Genomic DNA, 26,255 nt, shown 5'->3' on the forward strand with positions numbered 1-26,255 from the left:
ACTCTAACTCACAAACCATGAGATCATGACCTGAGCTGAAGCCGGATGCTTAACCAATTGAGCTACCACAGCTCCCTATATTTATGTATTTTTAAAGCAGACCTCTAAGTAAGCCAAGCAGCTGGGTTTTTGGGACAATAGGCATTTCAGAATTTTGCAAACTCATCAGAAATTTAATATATCATTTCTATAGAACTTTTAATACATTTGTACCAAGCAGAAAGCAATTAATTATAAAACATTCTATAACATCATTTTGAAAGGAAAATTTTGCTACAAACTAAAATGAAAGCAACATTAAAACTAACTCATTTAAATTATACTACTTTGTTTCAAGGACATGGGAATTCAGAGACAATTTTCTTAGGGGAAAAAAGGAGAAGATTACTGAAATTTCCAGTTTCAGTACTTCCTAGGGTCCATTTTCTTAGTTAAATCACTTTTATAACCTAACTGAAAATTGGTAACCATGTTATTTAAATGATGAGATTTGAGACTTTTTTTAACTAAATGTTTTCTGCTTTTTTCTAGAGGATCTCTGTCGAGAAGGCCTTATACACCAGGAATAGTTTGTTCTCAATGTAGCAGATATGACAGATGCACAGATTTTCTATGCAGTAAGATAAAGAAAATAACTTAAACATAAAAAATCCATAACACATTCTATGATAAGAAAAATGAAGTGTTGAACACTAGTTTTTCATTGTCACATTAATATTGTTCTTTTGACCAGAGGGGTGTTATTATATTATTAAAAGAGGGTTGAAATAGGTTCATCTTTAGATTTTTCTAGACTTCACAGCTATTTCTGCCCTCTCTTACTCCTGTTTTTGCCCTTGGAGACATACCACAATGTCTGAAAGAAAGAATGAGAACGAACAATTTTCCCCTGAAAACACTTCCCAGCTAATTCCTGAAATAGTAGCCTGTTTGAAAATGACTGCTCTAAAGGATAGGATATTCTAAAATATTTATAAAAAGAAAAGAAGTAAAGTAGTTTAATAGCCTTTTATTTTAGTCGCCCCCCCCAAATATTCAAAAGATGAAAGTAGAAAATACGTTTGGTTAAATTTTTCGTTCAGTTTTTCCAAACATGAGAGCATATAAAATATAACTATCCCTGGAATATATGGTGCTTAGAAGAATGTACTAAGGGATAAATTCAGACACTAAGGGACACATTGTGATTTTGTGATAAAGGAATTAATGGACAATTTCATCATAATGCCACAGCTGAGATGAATCCACCCTAACATTTTTGCCCTTATTTCACTTGACTCAAGATGCAAAGTCTTGCTCTTCCTCTTCCCCTTTTCTTTCTCCTTCTAAAAAATTCAATTCTAACACCATTAGGTAGGTCAGAACAAGGGAGGCATCCACACAGAGGGTCACAAGATGTGACATATTAGAGCCTAAGCAGAATGACAAGGGATTCATACACAGTGCAGTGGATATGAGAAAACAGCCTACGCAGGGTTAGGACAGTGTCTGCATAGGGGTATGGCCTTGAATAGAAAGTTAGAGCCCCTTTGGAGAAAGTGAGCCGTCCATGCATGAGGTCAGGCTTGAGTTTTCAGAGACAACAGGATGAAGGGTTTCCCATACCGAGACAGCTTAGTATGTGGTATCTGAGCCCAAGTATGTGGAAGAGAGCATCATCATGGGGTGGGAGTAAGAAGCCTGGCATAGAGTATCAGAGACTGAGCAGGTAAAGACTGCATCCACAGAGGGGTGGTTTGGCACTGGTTGTTGGAGCCCAAGCAGAATGAGGAAAGGGTTCACATATAGGAGTGCCCTGACAAAGAGGTATTAAAACCTACACAGGTAAGGGGGCAGCCATGTTTAGGGACAATTTTACATGAGGTGTCAGAGTCCAAACTAGGTGAGGAAAGCTTTAATGTAGGTGAGGTGGCCTGCATGGGAGGGGTCAGAACTCTAGTAGAGTAAGGAGGGAATCTACACACTGGAAAAGCCCAAAGCTGGGTTTCGCAGTCTGAGCCAGGTAGGAGGGGACCCAAGTGGAGGATCAGCCTATAAGTTGCCAAATTAAATACAGGATGCCCAGTTAAATTTGAACTTCAGGGTAAACAAAAAAAATATTTTTAGTATATGTATCTTCCAAATACTGCATGGGATATACTTACCTAAGAATTTCTTTGTTATTTTCTGCAATTTGAGTTCAACTAGGCATCCTACATATTTTTAAAAATTTTTATTTAAATTTCAGTTAGTTAGGGGCACCTGGGTGGCTCAGTTGGTTAAGCATCCAACTTCGGCTCAGTGACTTCAAGCCCACATCAGGCTCTGTGCTGACAGTCAGAGCCTGGAACCTGCATCAGATTCTGTGTCTCCCTCTCTCTCTGCCCCTCCTCTGCTTGTGCTTTATCTCACTATGTCTCTCAGAAATAAATAAACAACAACAACAAAAAATTTTAATTTCAGTTAGTTAACAGTGTAATATTAGTTTCAGGTGTACAATATAGTGATTCCATGCTTCCATACAACACCCAGTGCTCACCAAAGTGCCCTCCTTAATCCCCATCACCTATTTCACCCATCCCCTCATCCACCTCCCTTCTGGTAGCCATCAATTTGTTTTCTATAATTAAGTGTCTGTTTCTTGCTTTGCCTCTCTCTTTTTTTCCCCTTTGCTCATTTGTTTCTTTTTTTTTTTAATTTTTTTTAATGTTTATTTATTTTTGAGACAGAGAGAGACAGAGCATGAATGGGGGAGGGGCAGAAGCAGGCTCCAGGCTCTGAGCCATCAGCCCAGAGCCTGACGCGGGGCTCGAACTCACGGACCACGAGATCGTGATCTGAGCTGAAGTAGGACGCTTAACCGACTGAGCCACCCAGGCGCCCCATGCTCATTTGTTTCTTAAATTCCACATATGAGAGAAGTCATATGGTATTTTTCTTTCTCTGACTGACTTATTTCACTTAGCATAATACTCTGGAACTCCATTCATGACATTGCAAATGGCAACATCCTATATTTATATTTGCTAAATGTGGCAACTCTACCAGCCTGGTGTAGGGTGTAAGAGTGCAAGCAGGGTGAGGAGGGCACCCATGTAGAAGAGAGGGGAGAAGGAATAACGAGGACTGGAGATATACTGAGGGGATTGATCAAATATACAAATAGGTTAAGGATAATGGGCACCAGTTTTCTCACTGTCAGAGGATGGAGTATAAATATGTAAAGGAAGAAAACAAGCATGAGTCTTGTGATGACTTGGAACTAGAGGTATTGGAACTTAAGGATTTCAATAAATATAAATAGTCATAGTTGTAAATATTTGTATATGTGTGTACCTACATGCATATATTCCCTAGCTCTGGGATGGCTTTGGAGCAACGGCTTCCCACCCCCAAAGGAATGAGCACAGCTAGCACCCAGATCTTGGTTTCCAAATTCAGGCCTTCACTAAAAAAAAACCAGGGCTCAGTGGAGAAAGGTTCCAAGGCTGGGGCAGGGAAAATATAAGATAAACCCAGACCATCTTTTTATACTCGTAAACAAAGAAGTAAGTGCTCAAAGAGTGACAGGGACATATAGGAAAACAAACACACAAGGACACAGAATCCACTTTAAAGGGCTCTCTGTGGTCAAATCTGGGATGATTAGAGTACTGAAATAATAATAGTAATTGATTAGAACTCATGGGATACAACAGGAAACTATGATTCATACTAATATAAATTAATAAATGAATAAATTAGAAGTTCAACGAGGAACAATGTATTAATAGTTCCAAAGTAACTCCCCATAAAAGTACTTAATTACTAATGGGAAAATAATTTTACAACAGAGCAGTTTGGCAGACACCACCCGAGTAAAGTGACCAATGTGAACATCATCAGCAATGGGAAAAATTAAAAACAAAAACAAACAAACAAACAAACCTGCACCACCTGAGAGGATGCAAGGAGAAAAACACAGCATCACTACTGTGGTACTCTTGCCAAAGATGCACAACCAAGTCCAGTCACAGAGAAGCATCAAATAAACCCAAACTTCAGATTTGTTGAGAATTTGTCTGCAAAATAACTAGCATGCTATCTTCGAACAATGTCAAGATCATGAATGTCAAATAAAAAGTGGAGCACTGTCCTAGACGAAAGAAAACAAAGACATGAAAACTAAATGCAATGCAATTTTGAACATGATCTTTTGTTACAAAGGACAGTATTAGCACAGCTAGTAAAAAATTGAATGAGGTCCAAATATTAGAATGTAGTAATGTAACAATGTTAATTTCCTGATTTTGTTGGTTGTGTTATTGTTATGTAGAAGAATATCCTTGTTTGTAGGAAATACTAAGTATTCCAAGATGATAAGGTATCATATTGGCAACTTGCATTAAGATGGTTCAAAGTAAAAGTTATTTGTACTATATTGCAACTTTTTTCTAAGTGAGGGATTCTTTTAAGTTAAAAAATATTTTTAATGCAAAATCTAAGGAAAGCAAATCAATTTGAAGTTTTTTGTTACAGTCCAGGGGCGAGATGAGGTTCCTATTTGAGTATTTATGAGAGAAGTAGAGATAATGAGACAAATTTGATTAATATTTATGGGGGAAAACTAGCCAGTCTTGGAGACTAATTTGATATAGTGATGAGGAAAAAAAGAGAGTCAAATATAACTATCAGGTTTGGTGGAATTGAGATATGAATTATATGAAGAGAGGAAGCTATGGAAAATAGATAATGGGTTTTGATCATCATTAGCTTTAAATACCTGTTTAACATCTGAGTAGATAAGACTAGTAAGTTTAGGGTACAGAACAGGGCTGTATTTCAGAATCATTAGCATATAGACAACACTGAAAATATAAAAACGGAAGAACTCACCCAGGTACAACACATAGAGAAAGAACAGTATGCCAAGAATAAGATCCTAGGGGGAAAAATGAGAAATATTGGAAGAGAATGGGGGAAACAGTGGAAGAGGGACAAAAAGAAGAAGATACCCTGGTGTAACCTCTTATTAAAGTGTGCTTATTGAATTGACAGTATAGGAGATTGTTAAGTCTGGGTTTCAGTGTTTGAGCAGGGTAGGAGGGGGTCCAAGTGGAGGATCAGCCTGAAGGTTGCCAGATTAAATACAGGATGCCAAGTTAAATTTGGATTTCAGGTAAACAAAAGTATTTTTAGTACATCTCAAATATACTAATGAATAACTGAAAGTCAAATTGAAAACAGCACGTGGAATCAAAAATGCTGAAAAACACAGTCAGGGATATGGAGGTCTTTAAAAGTTAAAGAGAAAATTATAGGGGCGCCTGGGTGGCTCAGTCGGTTAAGCATTGACTTCGGCTCAGGTCATGATCTCACAGTTTGTGGGTTCAAGCCCCGCATCAGGCTCTGTGCTGACAGCTCAGAGCCTGGAGCCTGCTTTGGATGCTGTGTCTCCCTCTCTCTCTCTGCCCCTCCCCCACTTGTGCTCTGTCTCTCTCTGTCTATCAAAAATAAATAAATGTTAAAAAATCTGTAAAGAGAAAATTACAAATAGGCACTGATAAATCAGATTCAACATGTGAATAATTGGAGGCCCCGAAGAACAGAACAAAAATAATAGAACAGAAAATAAAGCTATAGATAGATACAAATATTTAAAGAAATGATAAAAATTTCAGAAATAGAAGTTCTTGAATCTAAACATTGAAATGCCTACTATCGAATGTAAACTGGTGCAGCTATTATGGAAAACAAGGGGAGGTTCCTCAAAAACTTGATAATAGACCACATGATCCAGTAATTCTGGATTTAAAGCAGTAATTCTACTTCTGGGTATTTATTTGAAGAAAATGTAAACACTAACTCATAAAATATATATATGCATCCACATGTTCATTTCAGCAGCATTTACAATAGCCAAGATATGAAACTCATATCTTGTGTCCATTGATGGATGAATGGATAAAGAACATGTGATACATACACACACACACACACACACACACACACACACACTGAAATACTATTCAGCCATATAAAAGAATGAAAATCCTTGCCATTTGTGACAACATGGATGACCCTTATGCTAAGTGAAATGTCAGAAAAAGAAAGATACCATTGTGATCTTACTTACATATAAAACAAACAAACAAACAAAAACCCAAGCAAACACAAAAAAACAAGCTTATAGATATAAAGAACAGATTGGTTGGTTGCCAGAGGTGGAAGTTAGTGGTGGGCAAAATGGGTAAAGAGGTCAAAGGTACAAACTTCCACTTCTACTTATAAAATAAATAAGTCATGAGAATGTAATGTAGAGCATAGTGACTACACTTAATAATAAGGTATTGCATATTTGAAAGTTGCTAAGAGAGTAGAACTTAAAATTTCTCATCACAAGGAAAAAACATTTGTAACTACATACGATGGCAGGTGTTCACTAGATTTATTGTGGTGATCATTTCACAATAAATACAAATATTAAATCATTATGTTGTATACCTGAAACTAACATAATGTTATAGGTCAATTATACCTCAATTTAAAATAAGTAAATAAAATAAAAACAACCTTGTATAGATAAAAAAGAAAGAAAGAAAATGCATACTATGTGCCAGGAAAAAATGATGCCAAATAGTCTCCATTTAGACACTGCCTAGTGAATTAGAGGAAAAGAAAGACTCCTTTAAGTATCCAAACCAAAATATAAAATAGTTCATTAGAGTTTAATAGTCTGGGTTGAATCAGGAAAACGACCACTTTAAATATTCAGACAGTATAGCGTTAACATAGAATGGAGAGCTTTCATGAATGGTGGAAACTGGAAGAGCACAGATCACAGAAGTTGCCATGAAAAGGCAGAGAAACTGTAGTTAAAAGGTCAGGGAAGCAGACACTGAAGACCTCCTTAGCCTGAAGCACCAAAACAGGCGGTTCTCAAAAGCTTACCAGAAAATTTGAGAATCTTTGAGAAAGCTCCCACTAAACGGTCTCAGTGTTTGGCAGCAAAGCATTTTTCCCATCCTACCAAGAAGCCACTGTGAATCTCACATCTGTTCAGGTATCTGGGTAACAACCACCTCAGGAGAATAATGGTCTCCACTTCTCTTAAATCTTCCAAATTTCACTTGCATTCCTGTCATTGGCAAACTGTAACCTGAAGCTATGCAGAGAAAGGGATTCACAGAAAGGTAGTTAGTGCCTGGTTTCAGGGTTGACTTTCTGCCAGTGTGGTAGAATGCTGCTTTGGCAATTAACAATCCTTCATGGGGGGGGTGGGGGGGGGTAGTTTGGCTGCAGTCAAACTTTTCTACAAGAACAGTCAATGCTAAAAGATAGTGGAATAATGACTATATCTATATTGCCCTTAATGCTGTACATAAATTTAGGCAAACCTATTATTCAAGTACAAGGAGACAGACAAATGTTGTGGGAACATGACGAAACTTGTGGTACATAGTTCTTCATGAGAACTTTCTCAATAAACCCCTAGAGGATGACTTTCACCAGAAAGAAGAGATGAGTGGAAACAGAAAAGCTGCATTGAAAGAACTATCCATAAACATTGAATCTTAATTGATAGACAAAGATTAAAACTAATCTGAAGTCTGTAATTATTTTAAAAAGTAAATATAATAAATTTGTCAATATACAAATGATATAATTAATAAAATTTGGGAGAAGAAGAGAAGGTAGAAAAATGTGCTTAATTTCTTCATCTTTTATAGCCAGGGGCCAAAAGATATTATTTAAAGCTGATAAATGAAACAATAGTATTTAAATATTCAATCAAGTACAAAAGTAAGAGTGTAATCAATGAAGATTAGTGATGACAAATGAAGGAAAGTGTAAATAAGAAACATGCTAATTACACCATTGCTCAAACTGATCACATGTATGGAATGAAGTAGAGAAAATATAGACTGTGTGGTAAAAGATTTTTTTAAAGGAGCTCTAAAATAGAAATCATTACGTAAACTATGAAGTAAAATAAGACCAAGCACAAAAGGCTAAAATAACCTCAAAGAACCCCAGTAGGTCAGTTCATTTCTAAAGTTGTCTGAAGAGTGATTTCTAAATTTTCTTGTAAGGGTAGTGTCAGTTGCAAGACAAAACCTCTTGGTTGCCATTGGGTTCTGTCTGTGTGAGAACTCATTTATCCTCACTCTCCTTCCTAATGGAATCCAGGAATGATTGTCTTATTGTCTCTGCCCCAGTGAGCAGAGGAAAAGAAATTTATTTCCTGAAAAGTATTATGATAGCATTGGGCAAGATAGCAAAAACAATGAGTGCCAGGCTATGGAATTAACTTTCCTATCTAAGAAAGGAAGAGCAACTGAAAGCTTCTGAAAATAAGAATTAAATGAGGAAAATGAGTAGATTCAGATGATTAATTTGGAATGATGTGGGGGGAAAAAGAGAGATGCAAGTAAGAGATATTATAGAAGCCTAGAATGTTGAAGCCAGAAAAATTTTTAGAGGACAGAAGTGAAGTGATTCGTATAAGGGGACAATGATTTAGAAACAGAGTTAGTAATAGAATCCACATGTTCTCATTCCTATACTTCTATGTTCTCTCTAGCAGACGAGGCTGACTTTTACTAATGGAGAATACGTTATATTTTATGATGGGCTCCTGGTTGGAGGAGGCACATCAAAGATGGCAGCATGATGCTTGACAACTAGGAGAATGATATCATTATTTTTAGAAAAATTATCTTATTTCTAGGGAAAGAAGGAATATTATGTAAGTCTTTATGGACTTTCTTTTTCTTTTTAGGTAATGCAGATCGTGACCAAGCCATATGTATGTATTGTTGTCCTTTATTTCTTAGACAGTTTAACTACTTTGTGTGGAAATCCAGCTTTCAATTGCTTCTTTATTTACAGATTACCGATTTTGGTATCCAAGATGGGAAGTTCCCCGGCCAATTGTGTGTGACCCACTGTGCTTATTTATTTTCTTTCTGAGAACACTGTGTTTTTCAGTATGTGTCATAACTGTTTTGATAATACAGTCTCGGTTTCCAAATACATTATTGGAGAAAGAGATGCTATTTTCCCCCGAAGTAGTTGAAATAGAGCCAGAAAAGGTAGAGGAAAAGGAAGAGGGGATAAAGGGAGAGAAGATGAAAAAGAAGGAGGACAAGGGAAAGGAGAAAGAGGAAGTGAAGGAAGAGGAAGATAGAGAAAAGGAAGAGGAGGAGGAAGAGGAGGAAGAAGAAGGGGAGGAGGAGGAGGAGGAGGAGGAGGAGGAGGAGGAGGAGGAGGAAGGGGAAGGGTAAGATTTACCTCCATGATAGGACAAAAGTATAATACCAAAAAAAAAAAAAAAAAAAAAAAAAAAAAAAAAAAAAAGGTGAGAGAGAAATAAAACACTAAGCTTTAACAAAACAGGATATGTACAAACCACTACTACAATAGGTTTTATTTTCTTATTCTTATTCAACAATTTAAGTTTGAAAAACATAGAAACAAATAAAAAAGCATATATTTTATAGTACATATTATAAAACAAGCTCTGGAACACTGAGAACAGATAAAGATGTGATGATAGAAATACTAAAAAAGACTTGACTAATCTAATTGGTCTTAAGGTTTTACTGTGTTATCCTTATAAAGGAAGGAATTCCTATTTTCTAAATATGTTTCTATCTCTGTGTTTTAAATATTTCTTAAATAGGTTAAAAAGTTTCTCAAGTATTAAGATTATACATGTAATATGCTTAGGATTGTTCCAACTCAAGATAACCATTTAATAACTTTTGGTTTTGTTGTTTTCATCATTACTATTATAGCTATTTTTGGTAGTGGTGATGATGGTGGTGATATTGATCAATATGATCAAGGCATGTGATATCAAGGCATTGAATATCATTATATATATTTGTACTGTATGTGTTTGAAATAGTTTAAGTGATAGTTGTACATGCTGTTAGGAGACAAATTTTTATTTCTATTTAATGCTTACTATTTCATCAAAGCCTTGTTGTAATTCTTTCCAGGCTATATAATTTGTTGCCACCAAAGGCCAATAATTGTCAAAAGTTTAATTATTTGTGATTGAGCAACCTGGCTGCTTCCAAATTTATGTGGTAAAATAAAATAAAATTTAAAAAGTTATATACTTGTAGTTACTCAATGTGTAGAGTAAAAGTTCACAAATTGGTGCGGCACCTGGGTGTCTCAGTCGTTTGAGCATCCGACTTCGGCTCAGGTCATGATCTCACAGTCTGTGGGTTCAAGCCCCACGTCGGGCTCTGTGCTGACAGCATGGAGCCTGGAGCCTGCTTCAGATTCTGTGTCTCCCTCTCTCTCTGCCCTTCCCTCACTCGTGCTCTGTCTCTCTCTCAAAAATAAATAAACATTAAAGTATATTTATTAAAAGAAAAAAAGTTCACAAATTAGTAATATAAATTAATTTTTTTTTTATTTTGAGAGAGAGAGAGAGGAAGAGAGAGAATCCCAAGCAGCAGGGCTCAAACTCATGAACCATGAAATCACAACCTGAGCAGAAGTTGGACACTTAACCAACTGAGCCACCCAGGCACCCCATAAGTTAATAATATAAATTAACTACTTACCATGTGTAGTACTAATAAATGATCTGAATAAAAATGCCTAACATAGCATCAATCAAATGGTATAAGTTTCAATATTTATTAACTTTATTATATTAAAAGCCTATTCTTAAATGGGGCAAGATGAGAATTACACCAAAAAACCCTACATATATATAATTTCTATGAAGTCAGCTTCCTGGAAAAAAAAATACAAAAAACTTAGGTACAGAAAAGGGCTGGTTCTCTACAGGACTGTTATTTATGAGTATTCTCTGATATTTGTATACCATTTCATAGCTTCCAGAGTGCTTTCACATACTTATTTAATAATCAAAACCACTCTGTGGAGTTGGTATTGCTTCCATTTTTACAATGAGAAGACTGACTTTGGATTTGTAAAGTGTTAACAACCTAGGACTGAGAACAAATTAATTTCTGGACATTCTGATGCATTTATAAGTATAAATTCTTCATGATACCGTGTTCAATTCCCACTATGACTAACTTATGTATCTGATATCTGACTTCTACTCATCTAACTTTAATCTTCAACATATTCTCCAGGTAGTTTCATGGAATATGATTGCTATATGCCAGTGGTTCTTAACAGGAGGCAATTTTGCCATATATACATTATTGTATGCATATATACATTAATGCATATATACATTATTGTATTTCCTTAAATTCTCATTTTTCTAAAAAACTGTTATCCCAGTTTCTTTCCTACCGTTCTTCCATCACCTTTTTGTATCCACAAGTTACCATGGGAATAGTTATTTTGTTATCATGATTCTGTCTTCCTAGTTTGGGGATGATCCACTGACCACAGGTGGGCACAATCATTGCTTTTGGTTTGGGGATCCAGACAGACATTCAAGACAGGTTCTTCTTAGTGTCCTTAGTGGCTCAAGTTTTTATTTTTTTATTTATTTTACTTTTTTAAATGTTTATTTATTTTTGAGAGAGACAGACAGAGTGTGAGCAGGGGAGGGGCAGAGAGAGATGGAGACAGAATCCGAAGCAGGTTCTGAACTGTCAAATAGAACCTGATGCAGGGTTCAAACCCACAAGCCATGAGATCATGACCTAAGCCAAAGTCAGACGCTTAGGAGCGCCATCAAGTTTTAATATGTAAATCTCTGAGGCTGTTTAGCAGACTGTATGGAAAGAAAGAATGGATACAAACAGAAGCAATGAAAGACTGACTGTTGTCCCTGATACCTGGTTTTATCCCCACCTTTCACATGTATTGGTTTTTTTCCAGAATATATCCTCTTTTTAGCCAATAAGTTTTCCTAGGTTATTTTGAGTTGGATTCTGTAACTGATTCCATGGGTAGGATATTCTTACTATAAAGTTATTTTCATTAAAATGTTCATTATTCTGAAACAGCATGAACAATAATGGCACTAAAACTCAAATCCTTCATAGAGGTCCTTCATAGCATTATATGGTCAAAGGAATAGAGTGTCTTTTTAAGTTTTATTTCCTAAGTCTTGGTTCTCGATATCATCTCCAGCTCTCCCAAAACCACACCCTATGTTCTTAGAACATTTACTTTTATCTTTATTACACAAGTTACAGGTTGACTCCCTATATAAGGGATCATTAGCGTGAATCCCAGGGGTGTCAGGGAAAATTACTCTTATTCAATTTCCATGGCACTGAGTTTCAGGAATGTACTTTGACCAGGATGTTCTGGCCCAAATAGTCTTGAGTGGTGAATGAGCATTCAGTTCATTCCTTAAAGTACCATGTATTCTATTACACATTGTAAAACTTAGACTGTTGAAATGTCCTTGGCAATAGCCAGCAAATGTCTATACTACATTATGTGTAGTATATACTTACCCTTGGTTTAGTTAAGGGTTGGTTTAGTTAAGGGTTGAAAAAGTGTGAAAGACTCACTACACTCCACCAATAAACATTGACATAACATTAGTGATCCAATGCTATCTTGAGTCCTTCATTTAATTGGTCCAGGATCAAGTGTGTCATTCCTTAAAACCAGATAAAGGTAAAGATTGTTGGTTCCTCGACTTCCCATAGCAATGAGTTACAGGGAGGGTGGTAATAGACACTACACAAAGGGAGCCTAGGGAAGAGCAAGAATGAGTAAAGAATGTTCACCAGGAACAACATACAGAATGGGAATGGGAAAGAAACCGGAGTCATAAGGGCTTGGCGACTGTAGAGGGGGTAGGACATGCAATTATTTAGGATAGCCATGAACTTTTTCTACATAATTCAACATAATGTTGTTGAGAAATCAGGTTGGCCAGCATTGGTAGGTTGGGGTAGAGTGGAGGGCATTGGACAGTGCCTTTTCTTTCCCTTCCCTAGCAGAAGGAATTGCCAAAAGCACATGCCCACTCAAATACAAAGTACCACCTGACTGAGGGAAATAGATTAGAGACAGTATTAGACAAGATCTCTAAAAATATTTAAAATCTGAGGAACACTAATGATATTCCTGTTATTAAACAGATTGGATAGGGGTGCCTGGGTGGCTAAGTCAGTTAAGCGTCCAATTTTAGCTCAGGTCATGATCTCACAGGTTCATGAGTTTGAGCCCCATGTCGGGCTCTGTGCTGACAGCTCGGAGCCTGAAGCCTACTTCAGATTCTGTGTCTCCCTCTCTCTCCTCCCCTCCCCAGCTCTCTCTCTCTCTCTCTCTCAAAAATAAACATTTAAAAAAATGTAAACAGATTGGATAGACTTCATCATTGGAGCGAGACCTCTGATGGGAGGCTGTATGCTTATATGGTGTTCTATTCCTGTGGCACTCAGGAAACCCACACACGATGATGTTAGCTAAGACTCTCGAGGGCAGTAAAGTCACACTCATACCCAGGAAAGATGTCATACTAAGTGTCTATTTCAATGAGAATGAACCACTGGCTTTTCCAGGATGGAAGGAGTCCAATGTAGTCAACTTGCCAGCAAGTGGCAGTTGGTCTCCTCAAACAATAGTGCCATGTTAGGGACTCAGAATTCACCTCCGTTGTTGGTAGAATCTACATACAGAGGTACTTGGAGCAACACCGATAAATGAAAGTCCATGCAAATGGACCAACGTGTGGCATCCATGCGTTCCATTTGTCTGCCCATCATGCTAACTCTGCATGGGGAGAGGACAAAGTCTAGATAATCTCAACTGATAAATTATTTCATCTACTTGGTCATTCAATGCCTCTGGTGGGCAATAATCTGTAAAAAATTTCTGCACACCATTCCCACTCCCTTGTTTCCATTCACATGCCTCTGCCCCAGACCTTCTTATTTCTCCCCGTTCCATCCTTTTCCTTCTAAACTCCTAACCTCTGGCTATATATTTGCTGCTGTCCATGTGTCCATATTGATTCTCATCTCAAGGCACTTGTGTTTCCATACAAAGTGGATGGTCAGATGTACTACCCTGAAGATTTTCTCTCACTGCTGACTTTCAAAGCCACTCCCTGTGTATGGCTGTAATGCAGCCATTGTCCATTTTCAGCTTGCACCCATATCTTGGACCAACTGATCGATAAATTAAGATTTTACTTTTAAAAATTACCTTTATTTTTAGGTACAAGACCCCTCTCAATATAGTCACAGGTGTGAACTGAGACAGGGATGTTGGTATAACTGATGGGTGAAATTGAGGTCTAGGTTATCTGCTCATGTAGCTTACTCTTGCCCTGTGGTTCCACTTGGATTCAATCACATGATAATGCTTTGGTTCAGTGTCAGCTCAGATCATGTGTCCAGCAGTTTCCCAAATATGTGGATATTCCCCCTTTGCAAATATATACTCATTCAAGTAAATGTCCCTGGGTCCCTTTTGGAAAGTACTAGGAAAATCTTTAAAGTGCATACTGGTGGCCTCCTAGGAACTCAGCCACCTCTTCAGTGGTTTCCCCATGTAAAAAATGGCTCAGTTCCAGTACCTAAGCAAGGGATCATCATTTCTTACCACTTGCTTCATTGGATCACTACTGAAACCAACTGTGCCATTTCAGATCCTCCTGAAGCCAACGTCAAGACAGAATTATGGGCACACGGGTGGCTCAGTTGCTTAAGCTTCCAACCCTTTATTTCAGCTCAGGTTATGATCTCATGGTTGGTGGGATCAAGTCCCACATGGAACTGACAGCACAGAGCCTGCTTGGGATTCTCTCTCTCCTTCTCTCTCTGCCCCTCCTCTGCTCACATGGGCACCTATGCATGCTCTCGCTCTCGCTCTCTCTCGCTGTCTCTCGCTCTCTAAACTCTCTCAAAAATAAAAAAAATAAAAACAAAAAACTTAAGAGACAAAACTGAAGTATAAGAGGTTTATTAGTTGATTCCTGTAAAACTTGAAGTATCAAAGAATATACTATGGGAAGGAGGGGATAAAAGAGTATAGTGGAGAAACCTGATAAACCCTCCCTCAGACACAAGGTCGACATCAACAGGGATAAGTCATGTTAATATTATGTATCTTTGATATGATATGATGAAAATGGCATTTTATCTTTGTGATCTTCTCAAAAGCATAGAATCCCAGTCAAATCATGAGAAAAATATCAGACAAATCAAATTAAGGGATATTCTATAAAATACTGACCAGTTCGCCTAAAAACTTTCAAAACTTTCTTTATTTCATCAAAAATAAGGAAAACCTGAGAAACCATCAGAACCAAGAGGAGTCTAAGTTTAGACGAATGACTGTTAAATGTAATATGGTATTCTGAACAGGATCCTGGAACATAGGGCATTAGGTGAAAACTAAGAAAATCTGAATAAAGTATGTACCTTAGTTAATGAAAATGTGTTGATATGCATTCATTAATCGTGTCAAACATACTTAAGATGTTAATAACAGGGGAAAGTGGGTGTGAGGTCTTTGGGAACTTTGTATGATCTTCATATTTTTTTCTGTAAATCTAAAATTGTTCTAAAACATGGTTTTTAAGAAAATAAAAAATATGATATATGAAAATTACATAAAATTCAAATTTCAGTGTCTATAAATAAAGTTTTATTAGAATACAGAAACACACACAAAGGGCCAGGAGAGCAGGAGTAGATAGGGAAAGACTTCAGACTATAATGCATATCTGACACCTGTGAAATTCAGTCAGAAAGAGGCTCAGACTGCAATGTAACCCAGAAAATCTGAGCCCACAAAGGCAGGGAGCTATGGTACGAAAATCCCCTATGTAAATCTTTTGTGTTAGGAGAAGTATGTGTTGGGCAGTGTGTCAGAATTTTAATCTGAAATTAAACCAGAGGATATGAAATGGAAAATCCCATGCATGTCCCCTCAGGAACACAAAATTTAAGGAGTAAGAGACTGCTTTCCCATAAATGAATGATTTACAGAAAACTCATATTATTGGAATTTGCTTTTTTTTAAAATGTATGTTTATTTATTTGAGAGGGGGGGGAGGGGGAGGGGCAGAGAGAGAGGGAGAAAGAATTCCAAGCAGGCTCCAAGCTCAGTGCAGAACCCAACATGGGGCTTGATCTCATGATGGAACAAATCAGTAACAAAGTCTGTTAGGAATCCCAGAGCTCATTGTTGGTGAGGAGGGTATGAGTCAGTAGGAGAACCTGCTGCTGCCGCCATGGAGCAAGTGACAGAGGGTTCTTTACGTGGGAACCTTAGAATAGTCAAAGCTGAAAGGCATAGGAGAGTTTAACAACTCAGACCCTGAGGGACACAGTAGGAAATTGTACTTCTGGAAGAAGGCTGGGGAGGGCTACAGGGAAGAACATTGTGCTTTTAGACCTAATGATCTTTGATCCACCTATTCACCACTTTCCCTTTGAAATACAGCCATAGACATTCTCCAGGGTTGAATGCCTTGGCTGAGACTTTGCCTACTCATAACGATCTCCAATAACTTTAAGATCAAAGATTCCAGTAAGAACCTGGGCATTGTCAGAAAAGCATTTGAATAAAAAACAGGCAGCTCATCAAAGTGACCCAATTAAATGGAAATGACACATTTGGAAACCTGTCTGTAAGTAGGGGAAGCCACCTCCCCGGGGCCCAGACTGTCCCCAAAAGATGATTTACTTCTAAAACTGAAAGCTTTTTCCCCACCAGATGAGTTTTTATGTTCAGAAAGAAAAAGAAAGATGGAACTTGATTTGTGGATGGCAATGCTTGACTGAGGGAGGAGATATGTTTCTGAAAGAATGCCAGCTAACAGAAAATTTCTAGTAAAAGAAAAAGAGGTGAGCAATCAGCTAAATGGACAGTTATATACAGTGTGGCTAATACAAACCCTTACTGAGATTGATTGATTGATAGATATGATAGATAATAACTCAGTCAATGACCAGTCGTCTAACCATTTGTTTTGGCAAGTGAGACACATGGATTCAGACTTTAAAATACCATCATTTGGATGCTGGACTTAAAAAAAAGCCATGAGCTTTTTTTCTTAAAATATAGATTACTCACATGTGGTTGAAAAACCCATCAGTCACATTCAAAGGAGAAAAATGCTAGTGACTGAAAAAACAAGATATATTTATTTGTGCAAGCTTTGACAGGTTTAGGTCCCTGAGATGAGTGTATATGAAGTTGTAAACCAAGTTTCAATAGACACATTTCCAGGACTTGCTCTTGTTTCCTGTCCAGCTTATAATTTACTGAAGACATGTTTACATTTTAGTCCTTAAACAGACCCCCAAGTTACATGGCTCATCACCCATGGGAATAATAAGTTACAACGAGTTTTTCTCTGCTATTGACAATTTTAGGGGTTTTGACTTTGTGACTGAGGCCTTGTCAAAAACAAGAAAGGCTAAAAGACAAGATTACCCACAAATATAAACCCAAACTTAGATATCAGCCCATCAGGGAATAGCATTTTATAGCACAGACCGTACAAAACACAAAGGAGCAAGAAATTTAATATGAACTGAGCCTCTCAACAATTCATATCGACCACAAAGCAGAGGAATAAACAGAAATTTAAATGGACACTTTAAGTAATTGAAGCTGCCTTGATCTTATAACTAGCATGGTGACCTTTAACAGGTGTTCTTAATTTTATCTGATTGATTTACTAACCCTCCTATTATATCTTCTAGAAGGAGAATAGAAAGCCCTTGCACGTCACAGGACAGGAATTAGACCTCTTGCTCAACCGCCAGGCACTGAAAGCTGTAAAGAGGCACCACTAAATCTACATGGAATCAGGAAATGTTACAAGCCACTGCACCCCCTCCCTAATTAACTGCACCCAGTCCCTTTAAAGCCCTCTTGGCTAGGCAGAAACCGTGGAGCTGGCTTTTGGACCAGAGTCTGCCTTCTCCCCAGGTGGCCAGCCTCCTGAATAAAGCTCACAGTCCTTTCCAACCAACACGGGCTCTTGGGTACTGAGCAACAGTCAGAACTTGGGTTCCACAACACAATTACTAGACAAAGCAGGTGGGCGGAGAGGGTGCATTGTGATGTAGTATTGAGTAATATCCCAGATTAAAAGATGTGTTTCAATTCATGTTGCAGGGCTATAAAGGTAGATCACCAGGTGAATGGTTTCTAAGAAAGGGAGTTGGCAAGATGGGATAAAGAGGAAGGATGCAGCTCTCTGAATAACTTCTCCAGAGGTAACTTACTTTTCTGTCTCCTACACAAAGCAGAAACTAGCTATCTCCATTGTGTCCGCAGTCTGAAACAGATACCACCTGCCCCTCCTCCTTCTTCTTTGTACTTGGAGTGTGGAAGTGAAGCCATAGATGCAGCAGCAGTCCTGTGACCTTGAAATAAGAAGCATGAGTGGAAAATCCACATGCTAAGGATGACGGAACAGGAAAATAGAAAGAGCTGGAAATAGTCACGTCATGTTGCTACTGCACCAGTCCTACACTTCCGACCTTCAGACTTCTTATTATTATTTTAGAAAAATTATATCCCAGCCACCTGGGTGGCTCAGTCGCTTAAGTGGCTGACTCTTGATTTGGGCTCAGGTCATAGTCTGGCAGTTCATGAGTTCAAGCCCCATGTGACTAACAGTGGGGGCCTGCTTGGGATTCTCTCTTTTTCCCTCTTTCTCTCTGCCTCTCCCTGCCTCTCTCTCTCTCACTCTCTCAAAATAAATAAAGTTAAAAGAAAATCTCTTAAAGTATACCCCGTTGTAGTTAAGTTACTGTGGATGAGTTGTTGTGCAACTATCCTTCTCTTCAAAAACAACCTCAAAACACTGAAATTCAAAATACAGCAGAGAGAGGAAACAAAAATTGCCAATATCAGAAATAAAACAAGGGATACAACTAGAGATCCTAGGGGAGAAATTAGAAGGACAATAAATGCAAACAATGAATAACTTTTTGTCAATAGATTCAACAATTTGGTTGGAATGAACAAATCATTGAGTGAGTCCACTTCAAAACCAACATGAGAATAAAGAACAAATCTAAGTAGCCTCCCATTAAAAACAAAACAAAACAAAAAAACAAGAAAGGTCTGAAATTGTGTGTTGCCTGCAAACTAACAAGCTTGTCAACCAGTTTCAAGGATATTGAAAGAAAATACAGTACTCATGGGTCAGATACAAAGGTCAATATTTTACTCAACAATGGTTATGAATTAAAGCTTTTAAAAACATTTTTGTTTCTTAAATTGTATTTATATTTAAGAAATCAAATAGTCCGATAAAACCTGAAATAAAAATATAGTTGCCCCTGGAACCAGAGCTGACAGAACATGCTGAAGATGCTTTAGCAAAGAAACTGCAAAAAGAAAACAACAAAAAAAGTTAAGAACTAGAACATTCAAAGGAAACACCAAAACCGCTGTTGAACCCACCATTTCCTTTGAGTTGAACAAGTTCAAAATCATTTTCTTCTCAGAATTGAGAAATTACCTAGGCTAAAAGTCTACAGCTACTTGAATAGTGTAAACATTAATTAAGTCAATGCTATGATTATATTGGTTACATTATCTCTTCGAGCATTTATATCTTGTATTCCTACCTGAAACACTTGGGTTATGTTTAGATACCTAAGAGTTTCTAGTGCTCAGGTATGTGACAAGTTTAACTTATGCATGATTAAATCTAGCAGCATTATACAACACAGTGTAAGTACTTCATAAACACCAGCATTAATCTTTTAACATTTATTTTTGTATGTGTATAGATTTAGAAAATATATTTTTCCTTTTTGTATTTATAATAATTTTTAAAGTTTAGCCATCACAATTAAGATAAATTGGTTTCGTGGGACACCTACATGGCTCAGTCTGTTAAGCACCCAACTTCGGCTCAGGTCATGATCTCACAGTCTGTGAGTTCACATCGGGCTCTGTGTTGACAGCTCAGAGCCTGGAGCCTGCTTCAGATTCTGTGTCTCCCCCTCTCAGCCCCTCCCCTGTTCATGCTTTGTCTCTATCTGCCTCACAAAAATAAATAAATGTTAAAAAAAGTTTTTTAATAAATATTTTTTAAAAAAGATAAACTGGTTTCAGAAAAGGATTGTTTAAAGGAAATATACTTTATTTTTTAATGTTTATTTATTTTGAGAGAGATAGAGAGCAGGGGAGGGGCAGAGAGAGAGAGAGAGAGAGAGAGAGAATCCCATGTAGGCTCCATGCTGTCAGCACAGAACCCGATGCAGGGCTCGATCCCTTGAACCATGAGATCATGACTTGAGCCATGTCTCAGTTGCTTAACTAAATGAGTCACCCAGGCATCCCTAAAGTAAATATACTTTAAATGAGAACCAAAAATTCTAAATAAAATGTGGCAAAAATTATTTAAATGGAGTTTTATTTTGAAAAATGAAAGTAGTGAAAATTTGGAAATTGAGCTTGTTTTTATCATATTTAACAAATATTTAACTGAGAACTGCAACTATGGACTAATTCTTAGAAAAAAAAGAATAAAATGAGTGTTAATTGATCAGCATAATTTTTCAGGAAAGTTATATGGTACAAAAGAACAGCATATTTCACTTCACATTAGACTTTCAAAGTAGAGAGGATCATGTTAAAAAATAAAGTACAGTAAAACCTTGGTTTGTGAGCATAATTCATTCTGGAAACATGCTTGTAATCGAAAGCACTCGTATATCAAAGTGAATTTCAAGAACCAATGACTCAGTTGTGATCATGTGACATTCAGTGTCGCGTACTACTCTATTGCAAGACATCGCTCACTTATCAAGTTAAAATTTATTAGAAATGTTTCCTCGTCTTGCAGAACACTCACAGAACAAGTTAACCACACACATACTGATATATCAGAGCTCTTCAGAGTTCTTCATCAATTTTCTCAAGAATTCTTACGATCCTTTGACATTTAAATTGTTCTCTTTTTACAGACGAATAGTCATTATTTTTTCATTTGTTCTCCTTCAAATGTTATAAGTAATTTAACCCTAGACAACATTTTATTTGTCAATATCTTTTGAATAAATTCCTGAAGTCCTAAATCTTTTGCAAGAATTGCAATTTCATATTGCAATTGCATCGTATTGTAGCATGTTACCAGCATTGCACAATTAACAAGACACTTACAAAGGTGTTGACTCTTCCTGCAAGGATTAGGTGTTAGTGATAATGGAATAGGAATATTTGAATTGGAAATAATTGTGTGTAAATTTATAAACAAGTTTTTGTGTATGTTTCATGATTGCTTTAGCTGTCCTTTGCCACCTTGTAATTGTGCTGATTTGAATGTGAATATTTTCACAATGAGGATGTGTATATTTTAATTGTTTTACAAGAATATTTTAGGACAGAATCTATAGTATCTTCTAATAATGGAGCAAGGTAGCATTGTCACCAATATCCTTTTAATCCTATTCTCATATTGATAAGAAACTTGAATTTAGTATGTAGATTTCAGAATTATAAAAAATGGACGATTCCTGTAAGTACAGGTTTATACACAGAGTTCCTGGTTGAAAGTATTCCTAGACTCCACTAGGATGGAGTGTTAGTGTGTTAGTCACTATATTCATACTGTATATCATGGAGTATTTAAAACATTATTAATAGAAATATAATGCAAGCCACACATGTTATTTTAAATATTTTTGTAGGTATATTAAAAAAAATAAAAAGAATCAGGCAAAATTAATTTTACTAACAGACTTTATTAATCCAAATTATCCAAAATATTATTTCAACATTCAATCAATATTAAGAATATTAAAGAGAGGGGCACCTGGGTGGCTCAGTTGGTTGAGCGTCCGACTTCAGCTCAGGGCATGATCTCACAGCTCGTGAGTTCGAGCCCCGCGTCGGGCTCTATGCTGACAGCTCAGAGTCTGGAGCCTGCTTCGGATTCTGTGTCTTCCTCTCTCTCTGCCGCTAACCCACTTGCATTCTGTCTCTGTCTCTCTCAAAAATAAATAAACATTAAAAAAATTTTTTAATAAAAAAAGAATGTTAAAGAGAAATTTTACATCCTTTGTTTTACATAAAGTCTTTAAACTGCAGTATGTATTTTATACTTAGAACACAATTCAATTTAACCTAGCTACATCTCAAGGGCTCAGTAAGCCCCACGTGACTAATGGCTATGACACTAGACAGCACAAATTTAAAGACTGAGACCTTGCAAGTGCCTCAGCTCTAGAGCACATCCTGTCCAATATCCCACCAGGCTTCTGTTTACTTAATGTGATTTGAAGTGAGGATTCTGAATCAGAGGGCATTCTGACGAAATGTTTGCACCCTCTCCAGATTCACACATTGAAGCCCTAACTCCCAATGTGATGGTATTAAGAGGAGGGGCCTTGAGGAAGTAACTAAGTTTAGATGAGGTCATGAAGGTGGAGCCTCATGATAGGACTAGTGTCTTTATAAGAACAGGAAGAAACCAGAATTCTCTCTCTTGCTCTCATTCTCTGCACTATGTGATGACAGAGTGAGAAGGCATTCCTCTGCGGCAAGCCGGAAAGAGGCCCTCACCAGGAACCGAAGCAGCCTGCACACAGATGGTGGCTTGTCCCACCAGTAAAGTTTTGTTGTTTAAAGCACTCAGTCTGTATTTTGTTATAACAGCCTGAGAGGACTAAGGCAGAGGGAGAGACAGTAAGAGGTGATATAATGCAGCCAGTTCGCCTCATAATTTAGCAGAAAAGGAAGACATGTGTGTAAAGGGAATAAGAGAGCACAGAGGAAAGGAAGGTCAGAAAATGCAGCAGAGAAAAGGCAACATTTGAGTTGAGCCTTAAGGGATGAGTAGCAGTTTGACAAAGAAAAGAGTAAGAAAATGACAGTTGAGTCAAAAGGAACAGAAACACTGAGTCAGAGAGGAACTTGGCATGTGGTGCCTGCTGAGAAGCTTAATGAAGCCAAAGTACAGGAGAGCAGCTCTCCAGGGTGGGTAGGTGGCTTGAGGATTGTGAAAGGTTTGGATAAACCACTGCAAAAAAAAATAATAATAATAAAAGTAACTGATTTAAAATGCTGAGGAACAAAAAAAACATTGATGATGCCCAGCAGCACGGGTTTTCTACTTTCTGTAGTTCTACTTAGTAGAAATCAAACCAACACACATTTTTGGTCAAGGATTGGCTGACCAAGCTCACAGGGAGATCCTAAAGTGAGGCTATGGGAGATACTGGTGTGAACATGCTTATGATTCCTGATCATTGGTACCTAGGTTAGATAGAAAAAAGGAACAAACAGGTTAGAGGGTGGGGGAGGTGATGGGTGAGAGAGTAAGATGAGAAGCTTCAGAGTCACCAAAAGCACAGAGAGCAGATTTAGTAGCAGGGACTGTGCCAGCGCTTGAGAGGTGGGAGGCAAAAGATTGTAGGAATTTGGAGGTAGGGTATTTCAGTTGGAGTTTGGAAGCAGAGTAGCTCTAGCTGATACATCTATGTGAGTGATGTGTTAAAATCAATGAAGTAGAGTTGGCTAAAGAAGTTTGTGGGCAGGGTGTTAGATATCCAAACAGAGACTACCACTATGGACCACACACAGTCCACATCTTCAAGGATTGTAGGGGGCATCTGAGGATGATGAGGGTAAGAATGGAATTCAATGCAAATGAATGTCACGTACTTAGAAAATCTTACTGAGGAAAGCTCATGTAGCGATGGTCCAGAAGCAGCAGTAGAAAACTAGGAGAATTTTGGCTCCACCGTCCTAAGATACAGGAAATGAGAGTGAATGAGTGCCTTCAGCCTAAGTACTTTGCCAGAGATGAGATGTCATTAGGACAAAGAGAAGCTATGTGGTGAAAAAGAGTGGTTCTCAAACTTTGCCTGTAGCCTAGAAACACTAGGGAGAGATGATTAAAAGCACAGGAGAATTGTCGTGGTGCGGGCCACCTAATGCACAAGATGTATGAGTCATTGGTACAAAGAAGAGAGATAACCCTTAGTTTAATTCACTTCTTTCATTTACTCACTGTGAGCTTGAGCAAGTTACTTAACACTGAGGCTCAATTTCCTCATCAAAAATTTAGCTGTACGAGACATACTTTCCAGGATCACAATGAGGTAAACATTAACTCAGAACATGGTAGACCATGACATGCCACGCCATGAAAAGTACACGACCATGGATCTCTGTCTTGTGAAGGGACCATAGTGACCTAGCGGAAGATAACCATCTTCTTTGTGTAAGTGAAATGGTCCAGGATATGACTATCAGGCTTCTCAGGCTTGGACAAGATAAAAGCCAAAGGGCAGAATGTGCAGGCATGTTGCTATGGTAACTTCATACCAGCTGTCTCAGCCTCTCCTCCTGAGAGCTGGTCTTCCTGCACACAATTTGCAGTTTGTGCAAAGATCTTTGTTGGTTTCCGGAGAGGCTGGTAATATAACTGCTGTAGCCTGTGAAGCACTCTCTGATGGAGTCCCTGCAGAGAGGCCCTGAAGCCACTTGATGGTATGCACAGTGACAACTTCCTTTTTGCTTTATTCAAATCAGAACAGCATCACTCCATAGAGAAGCAGAAAAGGTAGACCCAGGCAGATTTTTATGCTGAAACTCAGGTCATATTTGGACTCTTACTGAACAAAGAAATGCAGAGAATATGAACCTTCAGTAATGTTTTTCTCGGAAATATGCCCATGCTAAGGAAAGTTTTTAGAAATATGTATAGAAAGACAAGTTTAGCAATGCTTAAGAGTTTAGAAATGCATGTTACTAATTCTCATGGTAACACCTTTGAGTTCATATTTTTAAAATGACTACTCTGTTTAAGTTTGAGCAGAATTGATTCCAGTGCTTGTAAATTGGTTTGGATGTTATACCAAAGGCAAAATTTAGAAGTTCCACTGTGACTTCCTTTGGAAAAAACTGTTCCTTGAGGTTTGTGTGGCTAAAGCTGAAGTTCGGAAGTGATAAACTAACATCTAACGTACAAAAGGATAGAGAACAGGAAGTACTTAAGTTACATACATTAACAAGACACTCTTCTTGATGAGACTTGGTTAGACTCCTCCAAGCTGTCCTCTTGACTAGACCTCAACCTTACCCCTACCCCCTATCCTTGCCAGACCAGCATAGCCCAGTTTTATCAACAGTCCTGTCAGTTGAGAGTGTTGGGGAGCAAGAATTCTGTCCCCTTCAAGGTCTTTCTAGCTTACTAAGAATCAGGGATACCTGGGTGGTTCAGTTGGTTAAACATCTGACTCTTGGTTTCAGCTCAGGTCATGATCTCATGGTTCATGTATTCAAGCCCTGTGTCTTGGGATTCTCTCTCTCTCCCTCTCTCTCTGCTCCTCCCCTGTTCACTCGCTATCTCTCTCTCTCTCAAAACAAATTGAAATTTTAAAAAGGAATCTAAGAGATTCTCTGAGACAGACTAACAGGAGAAAATCAAATTTAATAATGTATGTGAAGGGAATCCACATAGACATGGAAATTCCAAAAGCAGTCAGGCAAAATGAGGTATTTATGTCACCTTGAACTAAGGAGAAGGGGGGAGGGGTCTAGGACCTCAGAGGAAAGGAATGCACTTCACAAGGTGATAAGAAGAAGGAGGACTTGGGTGTAAATTTTAAAAATAATAAGTAAGTAAATAAATAAATAAGAATTTTAAAAAGTTAGAATAAATAAATAATTCCCACCACCCACCACCACCCCCAAAAAAAAGAAGAAGGAAGAGGAGGAAGAAATGTTTGGTAATTAGATGTTTGCCCTTCCACACAGATGGTTCACTCAAGTACAAATTATCTCTGCTAATAAACCTCTATTCTGGAAAAGACCCCCATTTTAGATGCTTCTATTTTGTTAAGGGAGGGGCAAATGGTCTTGATTGCTTGCAGGTCAAAATAATCTTTACAACGAAGTGGCCTTCCCTTGGCCCCGGCAAGAGAAAATCTCCCTCACCCTTGATATATGATTACCCTCAATATCTAATCAAATTTCTCACCTCTCACCCTTGATATCTGATAAGTCTGGCCTGCTCTTTATAATTTTTCATCCACTAACGCCTCCCCCACATCCAACTCTGCTTCCTGTCTGTAAATCCCCAGCTGCCTTTATTGTTTTCAGAACTGAGCCCAGTTCTATACTGGGGCCTCTTTTCCCCTTTTGCAATAGTTTCTGAATAAAATCTACTTTACTGCTTTAACTAGTGTCTAGCTCTGATTCTTTCAGACAATACGCTCAACCAGGTTCATATATATACATTGTTCCAATATTTAGGGTAATATATGATCTCAGTGCCCACATGATGGTGTCAGAAGTATAAATTAATACAAGTTCTAAGAGGGTAATTGGACACTCCATATTTGAAATCTTAAAAACACTCATACCTCATTATCCAGTAATTCTAT

The 26,255-nt window shown here is 37.7% G+C and overlaps 1 protein-coding gene across 1 annotated transcript in view; it reads left to right on the forward strand.

Moving 5' to 3' along the window:
- The window catches only part of GLIPR1L2 (GLIPR1 like 2), a 67,420-nt gene that overhangs the window by 21,036 nt on the left and 20,129 nt on the right, over window positions 1-26,255 (forward strand). Inside the window, exons 4-8 of the mRNA XM_042948330.1 lie at window positions 532-617; window positions 8,741-8,767; window positions 8,851-9,241; window positions 16,462-16,516; window positions 17,598-17,672. Of these exons, the coding sequence (XP_042804264.1) occupies window positions 532-617; window positions 8,741-8,767; window positions 8,851-9,241; window positions 16,462-16,516; window positions 17,598-17,672 (634 nt within the window). The remainder of the gene's footprint in view (window positions 1-531; window positions 618-8,740; window positions 8,768-8,850; window positions 9,242-16,461; window positions 16,517-17,597; window positions 17,673-26,255) is intronic.

The sequence above is a fragment of the Panthera leo genome, chromosome B4, assembly GCF_018350215.1.
Source record: "Panthera leo isolate Ple1 chromosome B4, P.leo_Ple1_pat1.1, whole genome shotgun sequence".
In the NCBI taxonomy this organism is placed as follows: Eukaryota; Metazoa; Chordata; class Mammalia; order Carnivora; family Felidae; genus Panthera; species Panthera leo.